The sequence below is a fragment of the Corythoichthys intestinalis genome, chromosome 5 (genome assembly GCF_030265065.1).
Source record: "Corythoichthys intestinalis isolate RoL2023-P3 chromosome 5, ASM3026506v1, whole genome shotgun sequence".
NCBI lineage: Eukaryota > Metazoa > Chordata > Actinopteri > Syngnathiformes > Syngnathidae > Corythoichthys > Corythoichthys intestinalis.
The window spans coordinates 16,051,743-16,073,841 of record NC_080399.1 but is presented as its reverse complement, the minus strand read 5'-3'; the positions used below and the strand labels follow the sequence as shown (position 1 = coordinate 16,073,841).

Below are 22,099 nucleotides of genomic sequence, written 5' to 3'. Positions count from 1 at the left end.
CAAAAGCGGCACCTTAAGGCTCGACTGAAGTTTGCTGCTGATCACATGGACAAAGATAAGACCTTCTGGAGGAAAGTTCTGTGGTCAGACGAAACAAAAATCGAGCTGTTTGGCCACAATGCACAGCAATATGTTTGGAGGAGAAAAGGAGAGGCCTTTAACCCCAAGTACACCATGCCTACCATCAAGCACGGTGGTGGTAGTATTATACTGTGGGGCTATTTTGCTACCAGTGGAACTGGTGCTTTACAGAGAGTAAATGGGATAATGAAGAAGGAGGATTGCCTTCAAATTCTTCAAGATAACCTAACGTCATCAGCCCGAAGATTGGGTCTTGGGCGCAGTTGGGTGTTCCAACAGGACAATGACCCCAAACACATCAAAAGTGGTAACGGAATGGCTAAATCAGGCTAGAATTAAGGTTTTCGAATAGCCTTCCCAAAGTCTTGACTTAAACCCCATTGAGAACGTGTGGACAATGCTGAAGAAACAAGTCCATGTCAGAAAGCCATCAAATTTAACTGAACTGCACCAATTCTGTCAAGAGGAGTGGTCAAAGATTCAACCAGAAGCTTGCCAGAAGCTTGTGGATGGCTACCAAAAGCGCCTAATTGAAGTGAAAATGGCCAAGGGACATGTTACCAAATATTAGCGCTGCTGTATGTATATTTTTGACCCAGCAGATTTGATCACTTTTTTCTGTTCACCAATAATAAAGTCATAAAATAACCAAACTTCATGAATGTTTTTTTTTGACAAAGAAGTATCTGTTCCAATCACTCTATCAGAGAAAAATCAGAGTTGTAGAAATAACTGGAAACTCATGAGAGCCATGACATTATGTTCTTCACAAGTGTATGTAAACTTTTGACCACAACTGTATTTGATACACTGCCAATGGGAAAACCCATTGGCAGTGTATCAAATACCTGTACTGTATGTGGCCACAATTCATTTCAATAAACTTACTACATGACCCGAAATTTTCAGTCTTATTTTAAAAGCAACACTGGTTCATAAATCACTGTCAATGGCAACCACTGTGTTAGTTTATTGGATATATATGAACCCCACACTGTATTTTAACATTGTTTTACTTGTTTGAATGAATTAAGGCATCGATCTCTACTCAAAGCTGCTAAGAGGAAATTGCGAGATCACATAGCAAGTGAAATAGAGAGAGAAAAGGTTTGTTTTCCAGTTGACAATGCACTTTCAAATCCTTGTCTAAATCTGTTCTTGTGCCTTATACTTACACTGAACGCCACCAGGTTAATGAGCTCCAGGCTGAGCTGAAGAGGCAACTGTCCTTTCGCGGACTTTTGGAAAAGAATAAGAAACATTTGGAGGAAGAGGTTCAGACCCTAAGACGCAAAGTGGAAACCAACACGGTGGAGAACAGGCATGTAGAGCACTATCGCCATGAGATTGAGGAGAAGGCCCGACAGGAAATACAGAAAAAAATTCACGAGGTCAACCTATTCTTGCAGGTGGGATAACACAAAGTTCATGCCAAAAAAAGTGTGTATGTATTTTGATCAGCATTTATTCGGTTTGCTTTTCTAGTCCCAAGCAGCAACACAAGAGGCTCAGGACCAGATTAAAGCCACTACTGAGGTCAGCCTGCGCTCCAAAATCCAAGAACTGGAAGGGGAACTGAAACGAGCTCGAAGCATCCAGAATGACGCCATCACGCAAAGAGACGCCTTACACAAAGAGCTGAAGCGCTACCGACAGATGCACAGAGATGAGCAGTGGCTCCGCAAGTCTCTTTCGAATGAACTGAAAAGGTCAAAAATTATTGTTATTGTTCTTCTAGTGTACTCTTCAACAGTGTATCAAAATAACTCAGACTTGCTAATGGGGATAATATATTTTAAAAGTGCAACAATCGGTGGGATTTAATAAATTTTGGGCGATCTGTGATCTGTCGATCACTAAAAATCTTGTTTGCCAATCTCGTCTCGCGTTAGTTAGCCACATTAACTCAGTAGCTTTTTGCCGCTTAGATTTTTGGTCGTTATAATTATTACCTTAAAACTTGTGATATGTGGTTGGTGGTGTTCGGCATGGCCAATTGTGCAAATTGACTGCCTCGCTTCTGTCAGACTGCCCCAGGGCAGCTGTTCCAAAAGTAGTGGTTTACCACCATCGAGTGCAGATTGAAAGAGTAATGCAATGTAAAGCGTCAATGACTGTCCAAAAAATACTATACCAATCCAATGAACCATTATTATTATAATGCTTTAAAAAATATTTTTTGAGAATACTGCATGTGCAGTTAAAAAAACTGCACAGGTGATATCAATATTTTACAATCAAATATGATTGATTGGAATATGTATGGGGCAGCACGGCGGAAGAGTGGTTAGCACCTCCGCCTCAAAGTTCTGGGATCAAGGGTTCAATCTTGTGCTCCAGCATTCCTTTGTGGAGTTTGCATCCTCTAGCTGTGCCTGTGTGGGTTTTCTCCGGGTACTCTGATTCCTTCCCACATCCCAAAAACATGCATGGTAGGCTGATTGAACGCTCAAAAGTTGTCCCAAGGTATGAGTGTGCGAGGTTTTCAGTCTCATTGTGCCGTGCAATTTGCTGACAATCAATTCAGGGTGTACCTTGCCTACCCCCCATAGTTAGCTAGGATAGGCTCCAGCACCCCCGCGATCCTTGTAAAGATAAGCAGCACAGAAGGTGAATGAGTGAATGGAATATTTACGGTGCAGACTGGTTATAAAAAAAAAAAATTTAAATCGGGATCGGCAGGTTAGGATTTTCAAAAATCGCTGATCGGTGATTCACCAGAAAATTGCAATAAGTGAACTCCTAATGTATTTTTTTCTTGTGTACAGGAGTAACAGTCGGCTTACGGAAGCCAACGCCAGATTGCTAAGTGAGCGCTGCAAGTCTATTGTCTCCTCAGGCCCCCCTTGTACCACAGGTACCCCATGTACACCAGGCCCGCTAGCTTCTACCTCCGGCACAGCAACAGCACCAGCACCGTACAGGATGCGCAACTCCAGAATTCTGAGCCCTGTGGCTGAAGGACACAGCAGCAACGTGGAGGAATACCTGTGCAAGGTTTGTAGAGCTACAAATTATAAGTTCATGTAAAACATTCACTTTTTTATAGATTACTAATGGTGTTTCTTTTAAAATATCAGCTACACCAAATTATGGGGACAGTTAAGTCTTCACTTGTGTATGTATTAATCCTGTTCTGCTTTTTGCACTAACACACTGGCCTTTCATCAACTCATGTTAAGCATTGTTGAAATCACAGGGTTTTGGTTGGTGATGGTGGTTCTGTTCAATGAATGCAAAGTACTGTACAGTATGCCTAAGTTTTTCAAAATAAGAGCAGATTTTTTTTTTTTTAAAACCCTAAATTAACATAGTATGCAATTTTTGAGGAAATCATTATTTAACCTATCTAATGACACTGCTAGCTAAAGTTATAAAACAAAGGTTTATGGATATATTGTGTAAATAACAACCACATAACTTTGCCTAACCAAAGTTTGCTTAACTCTTTGCTTAACCACTTATCGAACCCGTTGGTTGCCGTTGATGGTGCTCGACATCCAATTCATTTTGACATTACCTGCCAGTCCTCCCTAGCGTAAAACAAATGTACATCTATCATTGCCAATGTCAGGCAATGAGTTAAATACCATGAAATTTAAATAAATAAAGAAAGAAAAATTACATCTTCTTAAAGGGACTGTCCAGTCGTTTTGACAATTTTCTTCTAAATACATGAAGTGCAGTGGGGCAAATAAGTATTTAGTCAACCACCAATTGTGCAAGTTCTCCTACTAGAAAAGATTAGAGAGGCCTGTAATTGTCAACATGGGTAAACCACAACCATGAGAGACAACGTGGAAAAAAAAACAGAAAATCACATTGTTTGATTTTTAAAGAATTTATTTCCAAATTAGAGTGGGAAATAAGTATTTGGTCACCTACAAAAAAGCAAGATTTCTGGCTGTCAAAGAGGTCTAACTTCTTCTAACGAGGCTCCACTCGTTACCTGTATTAATGGCACCTGTTTTAACGCATTATCGGTATAAAAGACCTGTCCACAACTTCAGTCAGTCACACTCCAAACCCCACTATGGCCAAAACCAAAGAGCTGTCGAAGGACACCAGAGACAAAATTGTAGACCTGCACCAGGCTAGAATGACTGAATCTGAAACGCTTGGTGTAAAGAAATCAACTGTGGGAGCAATTATTAGAAAATGGAAGACATAAAAGACCACTAATAATCTCACTCGATCTGGGGCTCCATGCAAGATCTCACCCCATGGCGTCAAAATCATACCAAGAACGATGAGATAAAATCCCAGAACCACACGGGGGGACCTAGTGAATGACCTACAGAGAGCTGGGACCACATTAACAAGGGCTACTATCAGTAACACAATGCGCCGCCAGGGACACAAATCCTGCACTGCCAGACGTGTCCCCCTGCTGAAGAAAGTACACGTCCAGGCCCGTCTGCGGTTCGCTACAGAGCATTTGGATGATCCAGAAGAGGACTGGGAGAATGTGTTATGGTCAGAACAAAAATAGATCTTTTTGGTAGAAACACAGGTTCTCATGTTTGGAGGAGAAAGGATACTGAATTGCATCCGAAGAACACCATACCCACTGTGAAGCATGGGAATGGAAACATCATGCTTTGGGGCTGTTTTTCTGCAAAGGGACCCGGACGACTGATCTGTGTAAAGGAAAGAATGAATGGGGCCATGTATCCTGAGATTTTGAGTGAAAATCTCCTTCCATCAGCAAGGGCATTGAAGATGAGACGTGGCTGGGTCTTTCAGCATGACAATGATCCCAAACACACAGCCAGGGTAACAAAGGAGTGGCTTCGTAAGAAGCATTTCAAGGTCCTTGAGTGGCCTAGCCAGTCTCCAGATCTCAAGTTCTCAACCCCATAGAAAATCTGGAGGGAGTTGAAAGTCCGTGTTGTCCAACGACAGCCCCAAAACATCACTGCTCTAGAGGAGATCTGCATGGAGGAATGGGCCAAAATACCAGTAACAGGGTGTGAAAAGCTTGTGAAGAGTTACAGAAAACGTTTGGCCTCTTTTATTGCCAACAAAGGGTACATAACAAAGTATTTAGATGAACTTTTGGGTTTTTTTCCACATTCTGTCTCTCATGGTTGAGGTTTACCCATGTTGACAATTACAGGCCTCTAATGTTTTCAAGTGGGAGAGCTTGCACAATTAGTGGTTGACTAAATACTTATTTGCCCCGCTGTATATTTGGTTTATATAAGCTTTTGAAAATTATTTCATTTATTTTTTTGGTCTGGTTTTTTGCCAGGATTTTTTTTAAGCGGGTCCAAAATTGAATCGGATGTCATCACATCCAGGTTTCTGGCCCGCCTTTACCACTATATAAGGTTAAGCGTGCGGTCACTGGCTCTTCCTGGTTAGTCGATTTTCAAGAGAGAGGTTTCAAGAGTGCTATGACCCTTGTTTTTCGCGGTTAATGGGGAGAACAACCTGCCGCGATTTGTGAAAAAATGCGAAGTAGTAGTATTCAATCTGCTTAAGAGTATTTCGTACCTTTATTTTTAATTATTGTGAAGTAGTACGGCTTTTAAAACACTTGCATTGAATGAAGAAAATTTTCTGGTGAACTACAAATGATGCAAGTTTTTGTTCTTTTGTATTTTACATAAGAAATCAAAGGAGAAAAGTAAAAACTGCACCCCTCACACGGATTACCTGTATGTACCTTAACTTTAATTTAACAGACAGAAAATAAAGAGGAAACAACATTTGTAAATGTATCGTTTTCATTTCAGCGCTGACCACAGAAAACACTCGTGGAAGTAACAGATTGCAGAAAATCGAAGAAGACGAGCAAGGGTGAGAACATTTAAATTTGAACCTGCAGAGTAATTGTTTGGCAAACAATGAATGGCACTGGCAATGACATCCCATTCCGTCCTCAGCCAAAGCAATTCATGTTCATGTTCACGTTCATGTATATTGGGCCCGCATTCCTCGAGCGTGAAGCTGTCAGAAAAACAGAAGAGCAGAATTCGGAGCAGGGAGGCCCTGAAGAACAAGCATGAGGCATGCCTCAGCAGTAGCCAAACGCTGAGGTGGACGTGACTGAGAACTTCAGTAGCATCAGACTGATGAGACGCCGTTTGATCTCACAGTACTTGCTGGCTGTTGGCTCTTTTAATGAATAAATCCACATAAAGAGCATGGCCAGACCATATTGCTCTTGTAATTTTGGTGCTACATTTTAAAAAACTGAATGCACCAATCTTTTGTGTCACGTTCCATCAAATTACTATTTCCCTTTAATGGAAAATAGTAAACACATACAATGCACATTGCACTTAAGCACTCACACCGTCAGCCACATTCTTAGGCATGTGATACAATACTTAACTGTTGCAAAATGTGTCTTGAAATTGCTTGGCTGCTGTATCACAAGTTACCCATTCTACTTCACTGCCAAGTGCAACCACAATGAAACTTTTTATACCTCCCTTGACAGTGTTGATCTAACTAAGCATGGAAAGGCAAAATTCATGATCACAGTAAATTGCAAATGTGTCTAAAAGTGGCTAACTGGTGTGAGTTACTACCATGTTCTGTATGTCTCATCGTAAAAGAAAATATTTTTATAAGCAATGTACAGGACAGGTTTAATTTAATCCTGGTTTGGGATTTTTATCTGTTATTGTTGTCTTTGAATTTGATGTATGTATCATTAATTATTTGATATGTGCGATCACATGTGGAAATGTTTGTATTTGTTTTTTGTATGTTTTTTTTTTATGGAACAAGATAATGCAACTAAGATATTGCTGCATTTTTATGGCCATTTATGTGTTTTGTCCTTTGTTTCTATTTGTGTTTATACTGCTATATTTCTGTAAATATCTTTTATTTTGTAATTATGTAAATAGCAACAAATATTGTAAATCCTGTAAATTAGCAGAACATTGTAAATAAATGAGAGCAACACGCTAAACTGGACATTTTAAATCAGCACTGTTGTGGCCATTTTGTGTTAATTTGCACATAATGGAACGTTAATTAAATTAAATATTCTGAGGATTATGCTTTGTTTATATTTGCAGCACTGGAACATTCTAAAAAGGGCAAATTTGTCCTCAAAAGTAACAATAGGCACGTTGGCCAGGTCACTATTTATTTAGATGTTTTAAATAGTATGATTATGAAATAGTTGAATTAGTAAAACTATTTTTCAATTGAAAAATATTTTCAATTGTTGCCCCCAAATAGTCAAAATTACAGCAGTAAGTTGCTTCATGGAAATGTAAGTTTCAAAATAAAGTCGTAACAATGCCTGAACCTATCGGAGACGTATATTTTGAAAATGTACAACCGGTGCGGTTTCCTATCCCATGTGACGTCTGGACTGAGGTTATTCAGACCGTCTGGATTTATTCGTCGTAACGTGGGTTTGGTGTGTGCTGCTTAATCGGTGTCATTTTATGGCGTTTGCATTTGAAACGCATGTATTGATGGCGTCTAAATGGCTTGCTAATCCCCTGGAGCCACCGAACCTGTTCATTTAGTCGGTAAGCAACTCCTTTTATTTTAACAGAAAATACATATGTGGGAGCGCTACTAATAGAGCGTGAAATATATTGTATCGACAGCAGCTACAAGGCGGATTCGACTTAATGTTTTGTGGCTATTTGAAGCTAATATTAAGTTAACAAGCCTGCCAGACAAGGTCAAACTGAGTTAGCATGCTACCATTAGCTAATGAAGCTCCCTTACATAGCACCAGATGAGAGTTCACTTAAGAAAATATTTATTTTCAGGGTAAGTCAACGAAATTAATATTAGCGTGTAACATGCTGTTAAAAATGACTCTTTTGCAAGTCAAAATTCGTGCATTCTCTAGAGGTTAAATGAGTACAGTCCTGAGGGTGAATGATTATCTGGTTAACGAAGATTTAACAAAATAGGATCAATCAAACTTTAGTTTTCAACACGCTTTGCGTCTGTTATGAACACACACTACATTAAGTTAGTGATTCTTAATGTTGCTAAAAGCACCGAACCTGGTAAATTATACCATTCAAAACAAATGTAGTAGTGCACAAAATGACTTCCTAAATGTGTTAAGATGGAAAAAATACACTAAAACAATACACCAGTGTGAAATCTTATGCATATAATTTTACTTTTGCTGTTGCTTTTCACCTTGGAAAATACTCGGAATTTTCACCCCAAAACCCTTTTTTTTTAAATTTATTTTTTATTTCTACCATTCGCATTCTACTGTTGGCACTCTTGCATCACACACTCTACGCCGTGTTTTAGTGGCGTAAAATGTGACGCAAGTCTGTTTTCATACGCAGTCCACCCTGCACGTTTTGGAATTTGGTAGACCGGTCTATAATAATACTGGTGTACTTGCACAGTGTGTCCTGGTAAACTGCCTGGAATGTCTGTTGTGCTTATAAGTGAGTCAAATTTTCACTGAGCATGCCAGTTTTTTCCTTCTGCCATGTAGAATACTAGCAGTTAACAAAAATAGAATAAAGCCTGTGTGTGCCGGTGTTAAATCTCTTATTGATCAAACCCAGGTTAAGAACCGCTGCCTTAAGTGTTCTGAAGAAGTTGAATTGTGTTACCTAATATCAGTGTTGTTAATCTCACTTTAAAAAAGAAATTAATTACAATTACAAATTACTTCCAAAATGTAATTGCGTTAGTAACTCAGTTACCTGAATGTAAGAGTAACTAGTTACTTGGCAAAATAACTGGTGATAATTTTCATATTTCTTTTTTTTTTCTCAAAAAAAAAAAAAAAAAGTTTACTGGTCAGATGAAGCCAGCTGAAGTGCAAGCGAGACAGTTTTTTGACCAACAACAGCAGCAGATTACAACATTACAAAGTTCAAAGACGAAGTAGTGGGGTCGTTGTCTCTTGCCTCAAGACTCATCGCTTCCCTGGCTTCAAGGTGCGTGCTCGGAATATCGCACCAATAAAATAGTTTGAGCACTTAACATTGTTGATGTCACAGGCTTGCGCAGTTTTCGGCCTAATTGTCGGCACTAAATTCTGCTAAAAGCATCACAAAAAACAAACAGACCTAAAATCAAAACCTAAGATCAAAACTTAAGCAGCGTATAGCATCTGGTTCATTTGGAAGAACTGTTCCTGAATGCTAACCCTTAACTGATCATTTTACAGTTCATCTGTTACTTTCACTGACAGTGTTGTTAATCATACTTTTAAAAAAGTAATTAATTACAGTTGCAAATTACTTCTCCCAAAAAGTAATTGCGTTAGTAACTCAGTTAAGAGTAATTAGTTACTTGACAAAGTAATTGGTGATAATTTTCATGTTTTTTTTTTATTATTTCCAAAAAAAAAAAAAAATTTTAAGGGTTTTTGGGACAATTGGCTGTAGCCCAATTCTTTACCCTAAACTTAACTAGACACAGGGGTATTGCGGATTTTGCGATAACTAGATAGTAACCTTTGCTATGTGTAGAAGTCATTTAATGTTGTGAATCAACTGTTGCTAAAATTGCTCCGGTTATTGCATTAGTTCCCTTCTGTCTATTTTCAACATGTGTAAATTTAAAAATGTTTCATCATTTAAAGATAGATTTAAGTTAAGTTTTGCCGATTTAGGAGCATTTTAGATACAAAGTGACTTAGGTTCGCTAGAAAGGTTCTCTACAACCGAGCCTTCCTGAGAAGTCTACTGCTTTAAGATGGCGACTGTTTACTAATACATCTAGTGCTTTATGATACATGTTGCTAATGCCGCCGTGTCTGTCATTTGCATATAGTTCTGTATATATGTGATATCTACCGAAGCATCATGTGGCCGTAGTTTGTAGGCTATCGGCTTCAGTCGGGTATTATTGGAGCCACCTAGCATAGTAGCATCGTGTTTGCAACGGTGTCACACTCCCTTGCCTCCTCTCCACTCCTGCTCTGCTCTCTCGTCTTTGTGAGTCCGTCTTTTTCAGACTTCTCTCGCGTCAGTCAACCAACATCGTAACGCATAGTAACGCACGCCTTTCCCGCCTCAGTAACGGTAACGGCGTTGCCAAGATGAGAAAAGTAATTAATTAGATTACTGACTACTGAAGAAAATAACGCCATTACGTTAATAACGGCGTTAGAATGTAACGCTGTTACATTCTAACGCCGTTATTAACAACACTTCCGAATATTAGTAAACCAAATGGCCTTCAGTTTGGTAGTAGACATGTGCCGATTACTGATTTCAAGGTATACCGTGGTATGAAAATGTCAAGGTTTCAAAACCGCAAAAATTTTCTGTCATGCCGTACCTGTGCATGGAGAAATCCCTTGCATGCAGCTGTCACGCTCAAGCCTCCCCCACTGGTAGTTGCTCAGTGTCAGTGAGTCAGCTGTGCTACACAATCGCTGGGGGAGGTGAAACTCCTGAACATTTTCCCCCATCAATGAAAACGAAATCGCTGGTATGGGAATACTTCGGCTCTAGAAAAGTTACAGACAGCCGCAGCTTAGAGGAGGAGGGCCATTTGTAAAGCATGTTTGCACTTTGCGCGTGGTGGCTGCTGAGGATGCAATACCGCCAATATGATTTCCCATTTATACAAAATTAAAGGTTAGTAAACACTAGAGGTGGGAATCTTTGGGCACCTAACGATTCAATTACAATTACGAGGCAACGATTCGATTATAATTCGATTATTGATGACACCCAAAAAAACCCCATGCTATTAGCTGCTTTCAATGTTTCGTACATTAGTTACAAAAATTGTACAAAAAGCCTTTCAGGCTGAAATAAACGACTATTTCAGTATCAAGTTAACAGTTCAAAACAGTTAATAAAATACTCAATTCCCCATTCTGTGTCAGCAGCTTTAAACTACATTCAATTAATTTAATGTTGTGAATCAACCGTTTAAAGTTGTTAAAATTGCTCCTGTTATTCCATAATTTCCCTTCTGTCTACTTTAGACATGTGAAAGTTTTAAAACTGTTTGAAAGATTCAAGTCAAGATTTTGCCGATTTAGGAGTATTTTAGATAAAAAGTTAATTAGGTTCGCTACAACAGAGGTTTCTAGAGAAGTCTCCTGCTTTAAGATGGCAGCTATTTACTAACGCCAGCAAGTCTGTTATTTCGCATCTAGTTCTTTATACATATGATATCTATTACCTACCGTAGCATGATGTGGACGTAGTTTCTAGCGGGTGAGGGCAGCAGTCAGGTATTATTGTTTTTTTTTTATCTATCGGCATAAGTTGAGCCAGAGCCGTGAGTTGAGCATTGTCATTACCCGGGTAATGGCAAGCATGATGTTTACTCTTGGGACGCAATGAGGAACAGACCGCATTGCGCCGCGACCGCGCTGACTGTGTTTTAGTTACGCTTTACTTGACATATTTCAATAATCGGAATTTGGATGTTTGTGAATCGTTCTCGAATCTTGCACGGCCAAATCGCGAATAATCTATGAATAAGATATTTCGCACACCTCGAGTAAACACTGTCATTAACGTTTCCCACCAGATACGAGTTTACTCCAGCGTGTTTGTAGAGGCGTGTGAAAAAAAACAATAATACCTGACTGTGGCCGACAGCAACGCCCAGTTGCTACAAACATACGGCCACAATAATACTACGGTAGATATCACATATATGAAGAACTAGATGCGAAATGACACTTGCTGGTGTTAGTAAACAGCCGCTATCTTAAAGCAGTAAACTTCTCTGAAAGGCTCTATTGTAGCGAACCTAATTAACTTTTTATCTAAAATACTCCTAAATCGGCAAAATCTTGACTTGAATCTATCTTTAAATGATGAAACAGTTTTAAAACTTGGACATGTTGAAAGTGGACATAAGACAAATTATGGAATAACGGGAGGAATTTTAACAACTTTAACGGTTAATTCACAACATTAAATTGATTGAATGTAGTTTAAAACAGCTGATACAGAATGGGGACTTGAGTATTTTATTTACTGTTTTTAACTGTAAATACTGAAATAGTAGTTTGGTTTAGCTTGAGAGGATTTATGAACAATTTTCAAGCTAATGTACAAAACATGAAAAGGGGGGGGGGTTGCATCAATAATCTGTTTATAATCAAATCGGAGCCTCTGAATCATAATCGAAACGTTAGGAGCCCCAAGATTCCCACCTCTAGTGTTTAGTGTATCTAGCGGTGGTAAACGTGGTGGTTTTTTTTTTTTCTCTGGCAACTGTCTGTGTTGGGAACGAGAGTGTGTGTATAATGTAAACATGATACGAGTCATACACACGGGATTTTTATGGAAAATAATTATTTTTGTTCTGATGGTAATAATGTTGAGCTGTGAATACCGTGATAGCTTGAAACCGTGATATTTTGGCTTAAGGTTATCATACCGTCAGAATATCATACCAGCACATGCCTATTTGGTAGTTATCATTTCCTGATTCCAACAATATTGTGGCAACCATACACGAGCTCCACAAAATATGAGCTACCCACACGGTTTGAATTTTTGGGTGATGACTAAAGCCTTTTTTTCTGCTTAAGGAGGGCAAAGTCAACCTGACCTAGATGAATGAGAATCTACACAGACATCTTGACAGTATGTTTTTGTCAAATCAGATGCTGTGGTAATGAATAAACAAATATATATTTTACTAAATCAATAGATTACTGAATTCTGGTGTGTTTTTGCAGAGTTCCATTTGTGTCAGTGATATGGACGCATATCTGCTTTTCCCAACTGCCTGGGTTGCCTGACTTGTTGCAGTGCATTGGGCAGTGGTGGGAGGCGGTTTTCTTTCTCCTTCCTGTTCTAGGCCAAATAACTGTAATTTTTCTCATATCTGGATGCTTCACAGTCGCTTGGGTGCGCTAAACACGAGTGACGTCCTACGGGAGGCACCAAAAGAAAAGCTATCAAGCCTTCCCAGTAGATCCATTTGAGCGGCCTGGCGGAATCATGAAGCTCGAGGCAAGAAGAAGCTGCACGACTACGGTCTCCACACCCGGGCGATGCGCCCCGGAGCCGGTCAATAACGTCATGGGTGAGCCCGCATACTCAGACCTGAGCGGACCACTGAAAGCCAAAGTCACAAAGCAGAGCTCTAGGGAGAGCTTGCAGCGAAAAAACACGGAATGTGAGGTGTATGACGATGGGACCAACACGTTTTTCTGGTGAGTGCGCTCTCTACTATTGTCTGTCATTTATACCAGTGTTTTATAATCATTTTTTGAGCCAAGTCCTTTATTTTGAATCTGAATAATTTGACTGAATGCCTCAAAACATTAGATATGAGTTTGTGAATGACAACGCCCATTTTCAAGAGAGGTAGTAAAAGTGTATTCCAGTAATTTGGTAAAATTGAGAGGAAATTTACTTCGCATGTCGATTTACTTTGTGAGCTCCTGAATGTTCTACTTGTTCCTCTAAAATATAAGGTTAGTGTCCCACTGTGCTCCTTGTAACTTTGTTAGTCAGGAGTCCTGACACTGATACTGGCTTTTCCCGCTTAATTGTGTGGCAAGAATGTCATCATCTGAGAAAAAGTTTGTATGACATGCCAGATAGTGTTGCATCACGCATTTAATCATCTACACTCAATTACACCTACACAGAAATTGCAGCGGCACTTAGTTGTGTGCTTACTGCTGCAGTTGCAAGAACTTAACGCTTTCTTACTTTAATGGGACTATACAGGATTTTTAGAGTTAATTTAAAATACTTTTCTACTTTATGCATGCTCCACTAATGCCCTGATGAGTACACAGAGCCCTGACATTTTAACTGAGACTGCCCCAAAAAACCCTTTTTGCTACCTTAAATAGCGAGTTCGGGGGAAACACACACCTGTGCAAGCCCACGTGCGTCCCAGCAGCAGCAGCGCTGTCTTCGCTTGGCAAAAACACTTTTCCAACCCAATTTTCGAACCGACAAAACATTTGCTGGCAGTCGTGATTAAAAATGTGACAAACTGTGTATAGTCCCTTTAATATGCCAGAATTTGGCATACTTAATTACCAATTTTACAAGTTTAAAGAAAGGCGTTTTATTTGTTCTTCTTTTTTGTAAAATGTTGGTGATAGGTAACAGTCTTCTGAACTGTTTTGGATGTATTCAAGAGGTATTTTTTTTCGCAGAAATAAAACCAACAACTTATTTTTTTGCTTTAACATAAAGACATTGGGTGTAACATTTTCGGTTAAACTGGAGAAATTAGTTCTCTTTGCACCTGCCGACACATTCTGAATGTGCAAAGGTAGCCAGTCTGGAAATTTAATATTCTACTTGGCATGCCTTGTCAACCCCGCTGTGTTTTGCGTTGTCAGGGAGGCAAAATAAATTCTGCTCAATCATCACCCACTGGTAAATTTATGTAAGCAATAGCTAGGCCTGTCGCGATAACAAATTTTATTGTGTGATAATTTATCTCATAAATTATTGCGATATGCGATGTTATTGCGCCCCCCACCCCAATTTTTTAGAAAAAAACAATTTACATTAGCACAGTGAAAATACAGTATATATATATAGATCAAGCACAGCCATTTAAATGCGATATTTACTCTTAAATTCAAAAATACTTTTTAAGAAATCACAACTAAAAACAATAGACTATGCCTCTTAAGTAAAAGACAACAATATTATCGTAATACAGCACAGAAACACAAAATATATAAAATGTGTTTTTCAAGAAAAAAAAATGTTTAATTGCACTTAATTACTTAAGCATTTAGGCAAATGAAAACTTTTATAACTTCTGCTATGGTGTTCCATAGGGATGCAACGATACGGTTAAGTCACAGTTCGGTACGATTTTCGATACGGGGGACACGATTTTCGATCCGATTCAATACATTTAATGCTCTGAAAAATTTTTTTGTTTTTTTTTTTTGCTAAAGAGCCAAAATTAAATTGCCATCATATAAACATGCATTTCAGTGCATAATATTTATGTGCTTACAGTGGGGAGAACAAGTATTTTATACACTGCCGATTTTGCTGGGTTTCCCACTTGCAAGCCATGTAGAGGTCTGTAATTGGTATCATAAGTTCTCTTCAACTGTGAGGAAAGGAATCTAATACAAAAATCCAGAAAATCACATTTTATAATTCTTAAATAATAAATTTGTATTTAACTACATGAAATAAGTATTTGATACATTACCAACTAGTAACTCTTTCGGCTCTTAGTTTTTTTTTAAGAACCCCTCCTCTTCTCCACTCATTACCGGAAGTAACTGCACCTGTTTGAACTTGTTACCTGTATAAAAGACACCTGTTCACATGCTCAAACAAACAAACTCCAACCTCTCCACAATGGCCAAGACCAAAGAGCTGTGTAATGACATCAGGGATAAAATAATAGACCTGCACAAGGCTGGGATGGGCTACAGGAAAATAAGCAAGCAGCTTGGTGAGAAGGTAACAACTGTTGAAGCGATTATTAGAAAATGGAGGAAGTTCAAGTTGACGGTCAATCTGCCTCGTTCTGGGGCTCCATGCAAGATCTTACCTTGTGGGGCATCACTGATCAAGAGGAAGGTGAGGGATCAGCCCAGAACTACACGGCAGGACCTGGTCAATGACCTGAAGAGAGCTGGAACCACAGTCTCGAAGAAAACCATCGGACACACATTACGACGTCATGGATTAAAATCCTACAGCGCACGCAAGGTCCCGCTGCTGAAGCCGGTGCATGTCCAGACACGTCTGAAGTTTGCCATTGACCATCTGGATGATCCAGAGGAACAATGGGAGAAGGTCATGTGGTCGGATGAGACCAAAATTGAACTTTTTGGTGTAAACTCGGCTCGTCCTGTTTGGAGGAAAAAGAAGGATGAGTACAACCCCAAGAACACCATCCCAACTGTGAAACACGGACGAGGAAACATCATTTTTTTGGGGCTGCTTCTCTGCCAAGGGTACAGGATGACTGCACCGTATTGAGGGGAGGATGGATGGGGCTTTGTATCGCCAGATCTTGGCTGACAACCTCCTTCCTTCATTGAGAGCCCTGAAGACGGGTCGTGGCTGGGTCTTCCAGCATGACAACGACCCAAAGCACACAGCCAAGGCAACTAAAGAGTGGCTCCGTAAGAAGCATCTTAAGGTCCTGGAGTGGCCTAGCCAGTCACCAGATCTGAACCCGATAGAAAATCTATGGAGGGAGCTGAAAGTCCGTGTTGCCCGGCAGCAGCCCTGAAACCTGAAGGCTCTGGAGAAGATCTGCATGGGGGAGTGGGCCAAAATCCCTGCTGCAGTGTGTGCAAACCTTGTCAAGGACTACAGGAAACGTTTGGTATCTGTAATAGCAAACAAAAGTTTCTGTACCAAATATTGTTCAATTTTTGTGATGTATCAAATACTTATTTCATGCAATTAAATGCAAATTTATTTAAAAATGATACAACGTGATTTTCTGTTTTTTTGTATTAGTCCCTCACAGTTGAAGAGAACTTATGATACAAATTACAGACCTCTACATGCTTTGCAAGTGGGAAAACCAGCAAAACCGGCAGTGTATCAAATACTTTTTCTCCCCACTGTACTTCTTACTGATCTGAAGAAATTTTGTATAAAAGTGCTGAGAACAATCTTTACTGTTTGTAAAGTGAGGCAGGGCACACTGTTGATTGCTACAGCTCTCTTAGCAGCTAGGTTTACTACATGAGCAAGACATCCTGTTTGTGGTCCGAATCCATCTGTGTCACGTACTGAATTAACAATATTTGCAGCATTATCTATAGTCACTGGTATGAATTTATTTGGCCTTTTTAACTTCCATTCAGTCATGGCGGTTTATAATTAATTGATGTAGCATATGGACTACGTGTCCCATAATCACTCTGGGCTCACGTAGCCAATGGCATGGGATATAGCACATCTAGTTTGCTACTTCATGATATCTAGTGTGTGCGCGCGCATTAAAAAAAAGTTAGCAAACGCCACAGTCACGTTTGCTCATTACTGCACAACACCAGCATATGAAAATCGACTTTCATAAACAGGACAGGAGTTTGAAGCACAGCGCTCTTAATTTGCTACTCAATGTTCATCATGTCCATTCAGCTGTCCGTTGTCAAAGCAAGGTTATTCGTAGCAGCCAAGTCGGTACAATGTTTTGCCGGACTTCGTTGTAAATATCTGTTGTTGTGCCGAAAAATAGCGCCCACACTTCAACAACACCGACACGCCGGAGATGGTCCGCAGTCAATCCAGAGTGCTGACGCAGCCGGTATACGTTGAACAATAGGATACAATGGGAACTGGTTGGCTCCGGCGCTATTTTTTGCCGGACCTGGAACGAAGATGCATTTTGCGTAGTTGGTAAGAAGGAATCCGAACTTTTAACAGCACGTCTGCCGCACGCACGTGCACGTGAGGCGATAAATCGCAGCGGAAAAATTACCGCCTTTATTTTTATTTATCGTGCGATAAATGGAATTATTGCATATTGCAACAGGCTTAGGAATAAATGCGATAGATACAGAAATGAACATCACGTCATAGCATACCAATGTGCAGTGTTGTTTTTGGCAGTCCTTTAAATTTTAGTCTGTCTTTTGGACAAAACTATTTATTAGTTTTAGTCATTTCAAAATGTATTAGTCTTTATCTAGCTTTCCTTGACGAAAACTTGTTACAAATTTGGTGTAGTTTTAGTCGACGATCACTCAAAATGTTTTGGGCTGTGAAATTGAAAAGTTTTAGTCCAAATTTCTAACAATTTCGAATGACCATATTGTAGGATCTCAAAAGACAATGCCAACTTTAGGAGTGGGAACCTCTTGTTACATCACGATACGATTTGCGATACAAAGCTCACAATAACGATCTGACGATATGGCGATACAACGATTGTCGATACATTGGTCAGAAAATCATTCTAGGATATTCTACAAACAACTAATAAACAGAAAAACAAGCTTCTGCTGTGAATTGGAATGAGTATCACTAGTAGATGTCCAATCTCCCTCCCACTTCAAACAGATTGAACGTCGATGGCTGTCAGTGGCAGCCAATGCCAGGCAATGAGGTAATTTTGGGCCATTTAAGATAATTTTCCTGTTGATTTTCAGTTACTTTGTGTTGATGTGGAGGTATTTTATGGGTCACTTCCTGTTTATTTTGAGTTGCAGAACAGGAAGTGACCTGGGAGTCACCCATATGAATAGGCAGTGACTCAAACTCAACAGGAAATGACCTGTAAATGCCCTAAAATGAATAGCAAGTGACCAGTAAATGCCCCGAAAATCGTACCGAATGACTGTGAATGCTCTGGTTTTGAATAGGGGTGTCAAACGATTAAAATTTTTAATCGAGTAAATTAAAGCTTAAAAATTAATTAATCGTAATTAATCGCAATTCAAACCATCTATAAAATATGCCACATTTTTCTGTAAATTAATGTTGGAATGGAAAGATGAGACACAAGATGGATATATACATTCAACATCCGGTACATAAGTACTGTATTTGTTTATTATAACAATAAATCAACAAGCTGGCATTACCATTATTAACATTCTGTTAAAGCGATCCATGGATAGAAAGATTTGTAGTTCTTAAAAGATAAATGTTAGTACAAGTTATAGAAATTTTATATTAAAAACCCTCTTAATGTTTTCGTTTTAATAAAATGTGTAAAATTTTCAGTCAAAAAATAAACTAGTAGCCTGCCATTGTTGGTGCCAATGATTACTTACACAATGCTCATGGGTGCTGAAGCCTATAAAATCAGTCTCACCCATGCGCCAGCAGAGGGCGACAAAACTCTGAAAAACACAACAAGTACACATTTCACTGTGCTGTCATTTTGATGTTTGAGCGGGGCATGTGCGTTAATTGCGTCTAATATTTTAACGTGATTAATTTAAAAAATGAATTACCGCCTGTTAACGCGATAATTTTGACAGCCCTAGTTTTGAATGAACAAAAGTTCAAACAAGAGTCTAAATGGATTGGGCGTCGAGCACTGTCAATGGCAGCCTTAGAGTTAACTCAGACACTATATGGTGGAACTTGTTGGTTCCTTAGTTCCTCAGCTAGTACCTGCGTATTTTGTTTGCAATTCATAGTACTGAATATAGGGTGGACGGGATCCACCCTACTGTCATACAGTGTATTGGGAGAAAGGCCGGAACATGATAAAAGCCTGTAACAAATGTCATGAGTAACCGTGCCCTCCTACCTTTGTGATAACCCTGACAGGACTCTCCCTCTCTCTTGACAGGCGGGCTCACACCGTCACTGTTCTGTTTATCCTGACGGGTGCGCTGGTATACATCACGCTTTTAGAGGAGACGCCGCAGGACACTGCCTACAACACTAAAAGGTAGGTGGGTATTGTACTTCTTCGCGCAAGAGGTTCAGATTTATATAAGTAACCCAGAAACGAATGAGAAACTATTCATTCATCTTCTGAACCGCTAATCCTTATGAGGGTCTCGTTGGTGCTCATCCCAGCCAACAACGGGCAGCAGGCAGGATACACCCTGAACTGGTTGCCAGCCAGTCGCAGGGCACCAGTGAGAAACCAATGTAATAAAACTCTAAATTAACTCATTAACTGCCATTGACAGTGATCAACATCAAATCCCCTTGAACTGGGATGGCTAGTACTGAGTAATCATGTTTCCTTGCCATTGACAGCGATAGACTGCCAATCCAATCTGACTAGGAGGACTGGCAGCTCGATCAAAATTGATTGGGTGTCTATCGCCATCAGTGGTAGCCAATGAGTTAATATTGTCATTCGTGATGGGTGGATGGGCTTTGTGGGAGATTTACACGGAATTGTGAGACTCCGTTAACAAGATTTGCAGCGGTTGGCGGCGTCTGGCTGGCAGATAAAGATGGTACAGCTTCTTCCTGGCAGTGGCCAAACAAGCCCACTCAGCTTTGATGCATAATCTTACTCTCACTCAACCTACGCAGCCAGTCACTTCCTATTCCAACACCATGCACTTTATCGAGTGGGCGCTAATCTCACGGATCAGGTCCGGTGTTCTAAGCTTCTGCCTGGAAGGTCAAAGCGGCGCCCTTGTTTACTTCGCACTCATAAGCACGACACATTAAGGGTGCTTTTGTGAATTACGTTTTAGGAATAAATCCTCTTTAAACAGTACTGAAGTGCTGGTGCTACCTAGTAGTTGCACTAGATGGCCTCGGTCGAGTGAACACTATGTAATGTTTCATATTTGTTTCTTTTCTAGAGGGATTGTGGCCAGCATATTGGTGTTTCTTTGTTTTGGGGTCACACAAGCAAAAGATGGACCCTTCACTCGACCACATCCGGGTAAGATCAACACCGTTAGCGTAGCCATTACTAAACGTAATACAATTAATAAACGGAAATGTGTATCATCACTCACAACCCTTTAACTTCTTAGCATTCAGCGAAAATTGTAGTAATAAATTGGAAATTTCTGAATACCGTTTTAGCTACTGAGCATGAAATCAAACCAGTTACACTTTGTACACTGGATATGACTGGCTTAACAAGAATTTGCTCAAAACTCCATAGTCCACCACAGGTCACACTTAAATGTATGAAAAAGTAGGACAGAATGGTCGAACAACTAGGCATGCATGTGATAGCACAATTTTCAAAAACAAATTTCGTAAGCGTTTATAATTCGCATCACATCAATGCTATTTCTTTTAGCCCAGCATTGGTATTTTCCATTCTTCAAGCTAGACTTTTGTTATCAAATGTTTGGGTAAATATTCTGGGGTTTAAATATAAAATGGTTACTGCAATATTTGTCGTGTGTGGTTTACTATTGACCTAAACTAGGAATGACAAATACCCGCTTGAAGCAAGCACAGTTTGCTAAATTGTGCAAGCGACAAGTGCCTGTCAAACTTGTTTTTGTAACTGTTGGTGTTACCTTTAAAATTGTCGTAGATTTTTAGCACAAACACTATTCTTCTAGTAAATGGCAGCTTGATGTCCTTATTATCCATCTAATTTATTTTCCAGACTTCATCAAAGCCTCACTGTTGCTATTACCGTATTTTTCAGACTGTAGGTCGCACCTTGAGTATAAGTAGCACCAGCCAAAGAATGCACAATGGAGATGAAAAAAACAAATGTCTCACTTGAGTATAAGTCACATTTTTCAGGGACAATTTTTTAATATATCAGAAACCAAGAACATACAGGCATGAAATCGCCGTTTTGAGGTAAAAAAAGGGCGACCTACATGAATTGTGTAGATCTGAGGAGATCATTTTTAGGGGTGGGTGTGTCGGGAGATTTTTTTAACTATCATTATTAATATTATTATTATCATGTGATTAACTTAGTAAGGGTGTGGCAAAAATCGATTCTTCTTCTTCTGTGTGCAAGTTATTTTTTAGAGCGAGAGTGGAATTGAGAGAGTTCGTTGCTTCTTGGCTTTCAGTTGTCCAGCAGTAGGTTCAAGTCGTGTTAATTGGAAAATATCCCTAGTCTGTTGCTAAGTCTCGTGTGCGTCTACAAGAGGTGAGTACAGGAACCCTTCTGTACTGTTCAGCCTTTTTTTGTTGTTTTTGAGACGTTAGTAGTTGGCACCGAGCGCCTTGCTAATTAGCGACTTCGCTAACATGTATTTTCATGTCAGGTGTACGTTTTTTGGTGGTGTACAAAACTTATTCCAGATGCAGAACGCGTAAAACCAGGATTAAGTACAGTGGTAGCACTAAAAACATGCGAATTAGTACAGAAATCTGTCAAAACAAAGTGTAGTGCTTAGAAGAAGTCTTATTTCTAAAGACAATTTGTTTGTTTCTAGAAAATGTGGAATTCATGTAAATTTTCAGTGTAAATTTTATTGTATTGTTGAGAGAAATAAGTACTGCTCTTTGAAACAGCTATAATATTTTTGCACCTTCTTGTGAAAAAGAGCATCTCAAGATCAGCTGTGTGTTGTATAGGCATGTTGAGAAATAAGTACTGCCTTTAAAATGGTTAATGTTTTTGCACTTTCTTGTTTAAAAAAAAAAAAAAAAAAGCACGTTTCCATCGTTCCTCTTGAATCATTAGGATATTTTAAATAAATAATGGATATAAATTTGTTTGGCTACTTTATTAATTA

At 39.4% G+C, this 22,099-nt stretch overlaps 2 protein-coding genes across 5 annotated transcripts in view; both read left to right on the top strand.

Annotated features, from left to right (window-relative positions):
• Positions 1-6,899, top strand: part of LOC130916540 (ankyrin repeat domain-containing protein 26-like) — a 52,218-nt gene extending 45,319 nt beyond the window's left edge. For 2 of the 3 annotated variants that reach the window (XM_057837338.1, XM_057837337.1), the window contains exons 24-30: positions 1,116-1,188; positions 1,272-1,490; positions 1,567-1,790; positions 2,850-3,078; positions 5,698-5,744; positions 5,823-5,886; positions 5,973-6,899. In XM_057837338.1, coding sequence (XP_057693321.1) covers positions 1,116-1,188; positions 1,272-1,490; positions 1,567-1,790; positions 2,850-3,078; positions 5,698-5,744; positions 5,823-5,853 — 823 coding nt within the window. In that variant the 3' untranslated portion in view covers positions 5,854-5,886; positions 5,973-6,899. The remainder of the gene's footprint in view (positions 1-1,115; positions 1,189-1,271; positions 1,491-1,566; positions 1,791-2,849; positions 3,079-5,697; positions 5,745-5,822; positions 5,887-5,972) is intronic. The other variant, XR_009063305.1, reaches the window with a different exon arrangement.
• Positions 6,900-7,397: 498 nt separating this feature from the next.
• Positions 7,398-22,099, top strand: part of ptdss2 (phosphatidylserine synthase 2) — a 33,538-nt gene continuing 18,836 nt past the window's right edge. The window contains exons 1-5 of one of the 2 annotated variants that reach the window (XM_057836284.1): positions 7,398-7,586; positions 8,837-8,984; positions 12,877-13,192; positions 19,252-19,353; positions 20,234-20,316. In XM_057836284.1, coding sequence (XP_057692267.1) covers positions 12,978-13,192; positions 19,252-19,353; positions 20,234-20,316 — 400 coding nt within the window. In that variant the 5' untranslated portion in view covers positions 7,398-7,586; positions 8,837-8,984; positions 12,877-12,977. The remainder of the gene's footprint in view (positions 7,587-8,836; positions 8,985-12,876; positions 13,193-19,251; positions 19,354-20,233; positions 20,317-22,099) is intronic. The other variant, XM_057836283.1, reaches the window with a different exon arrangement.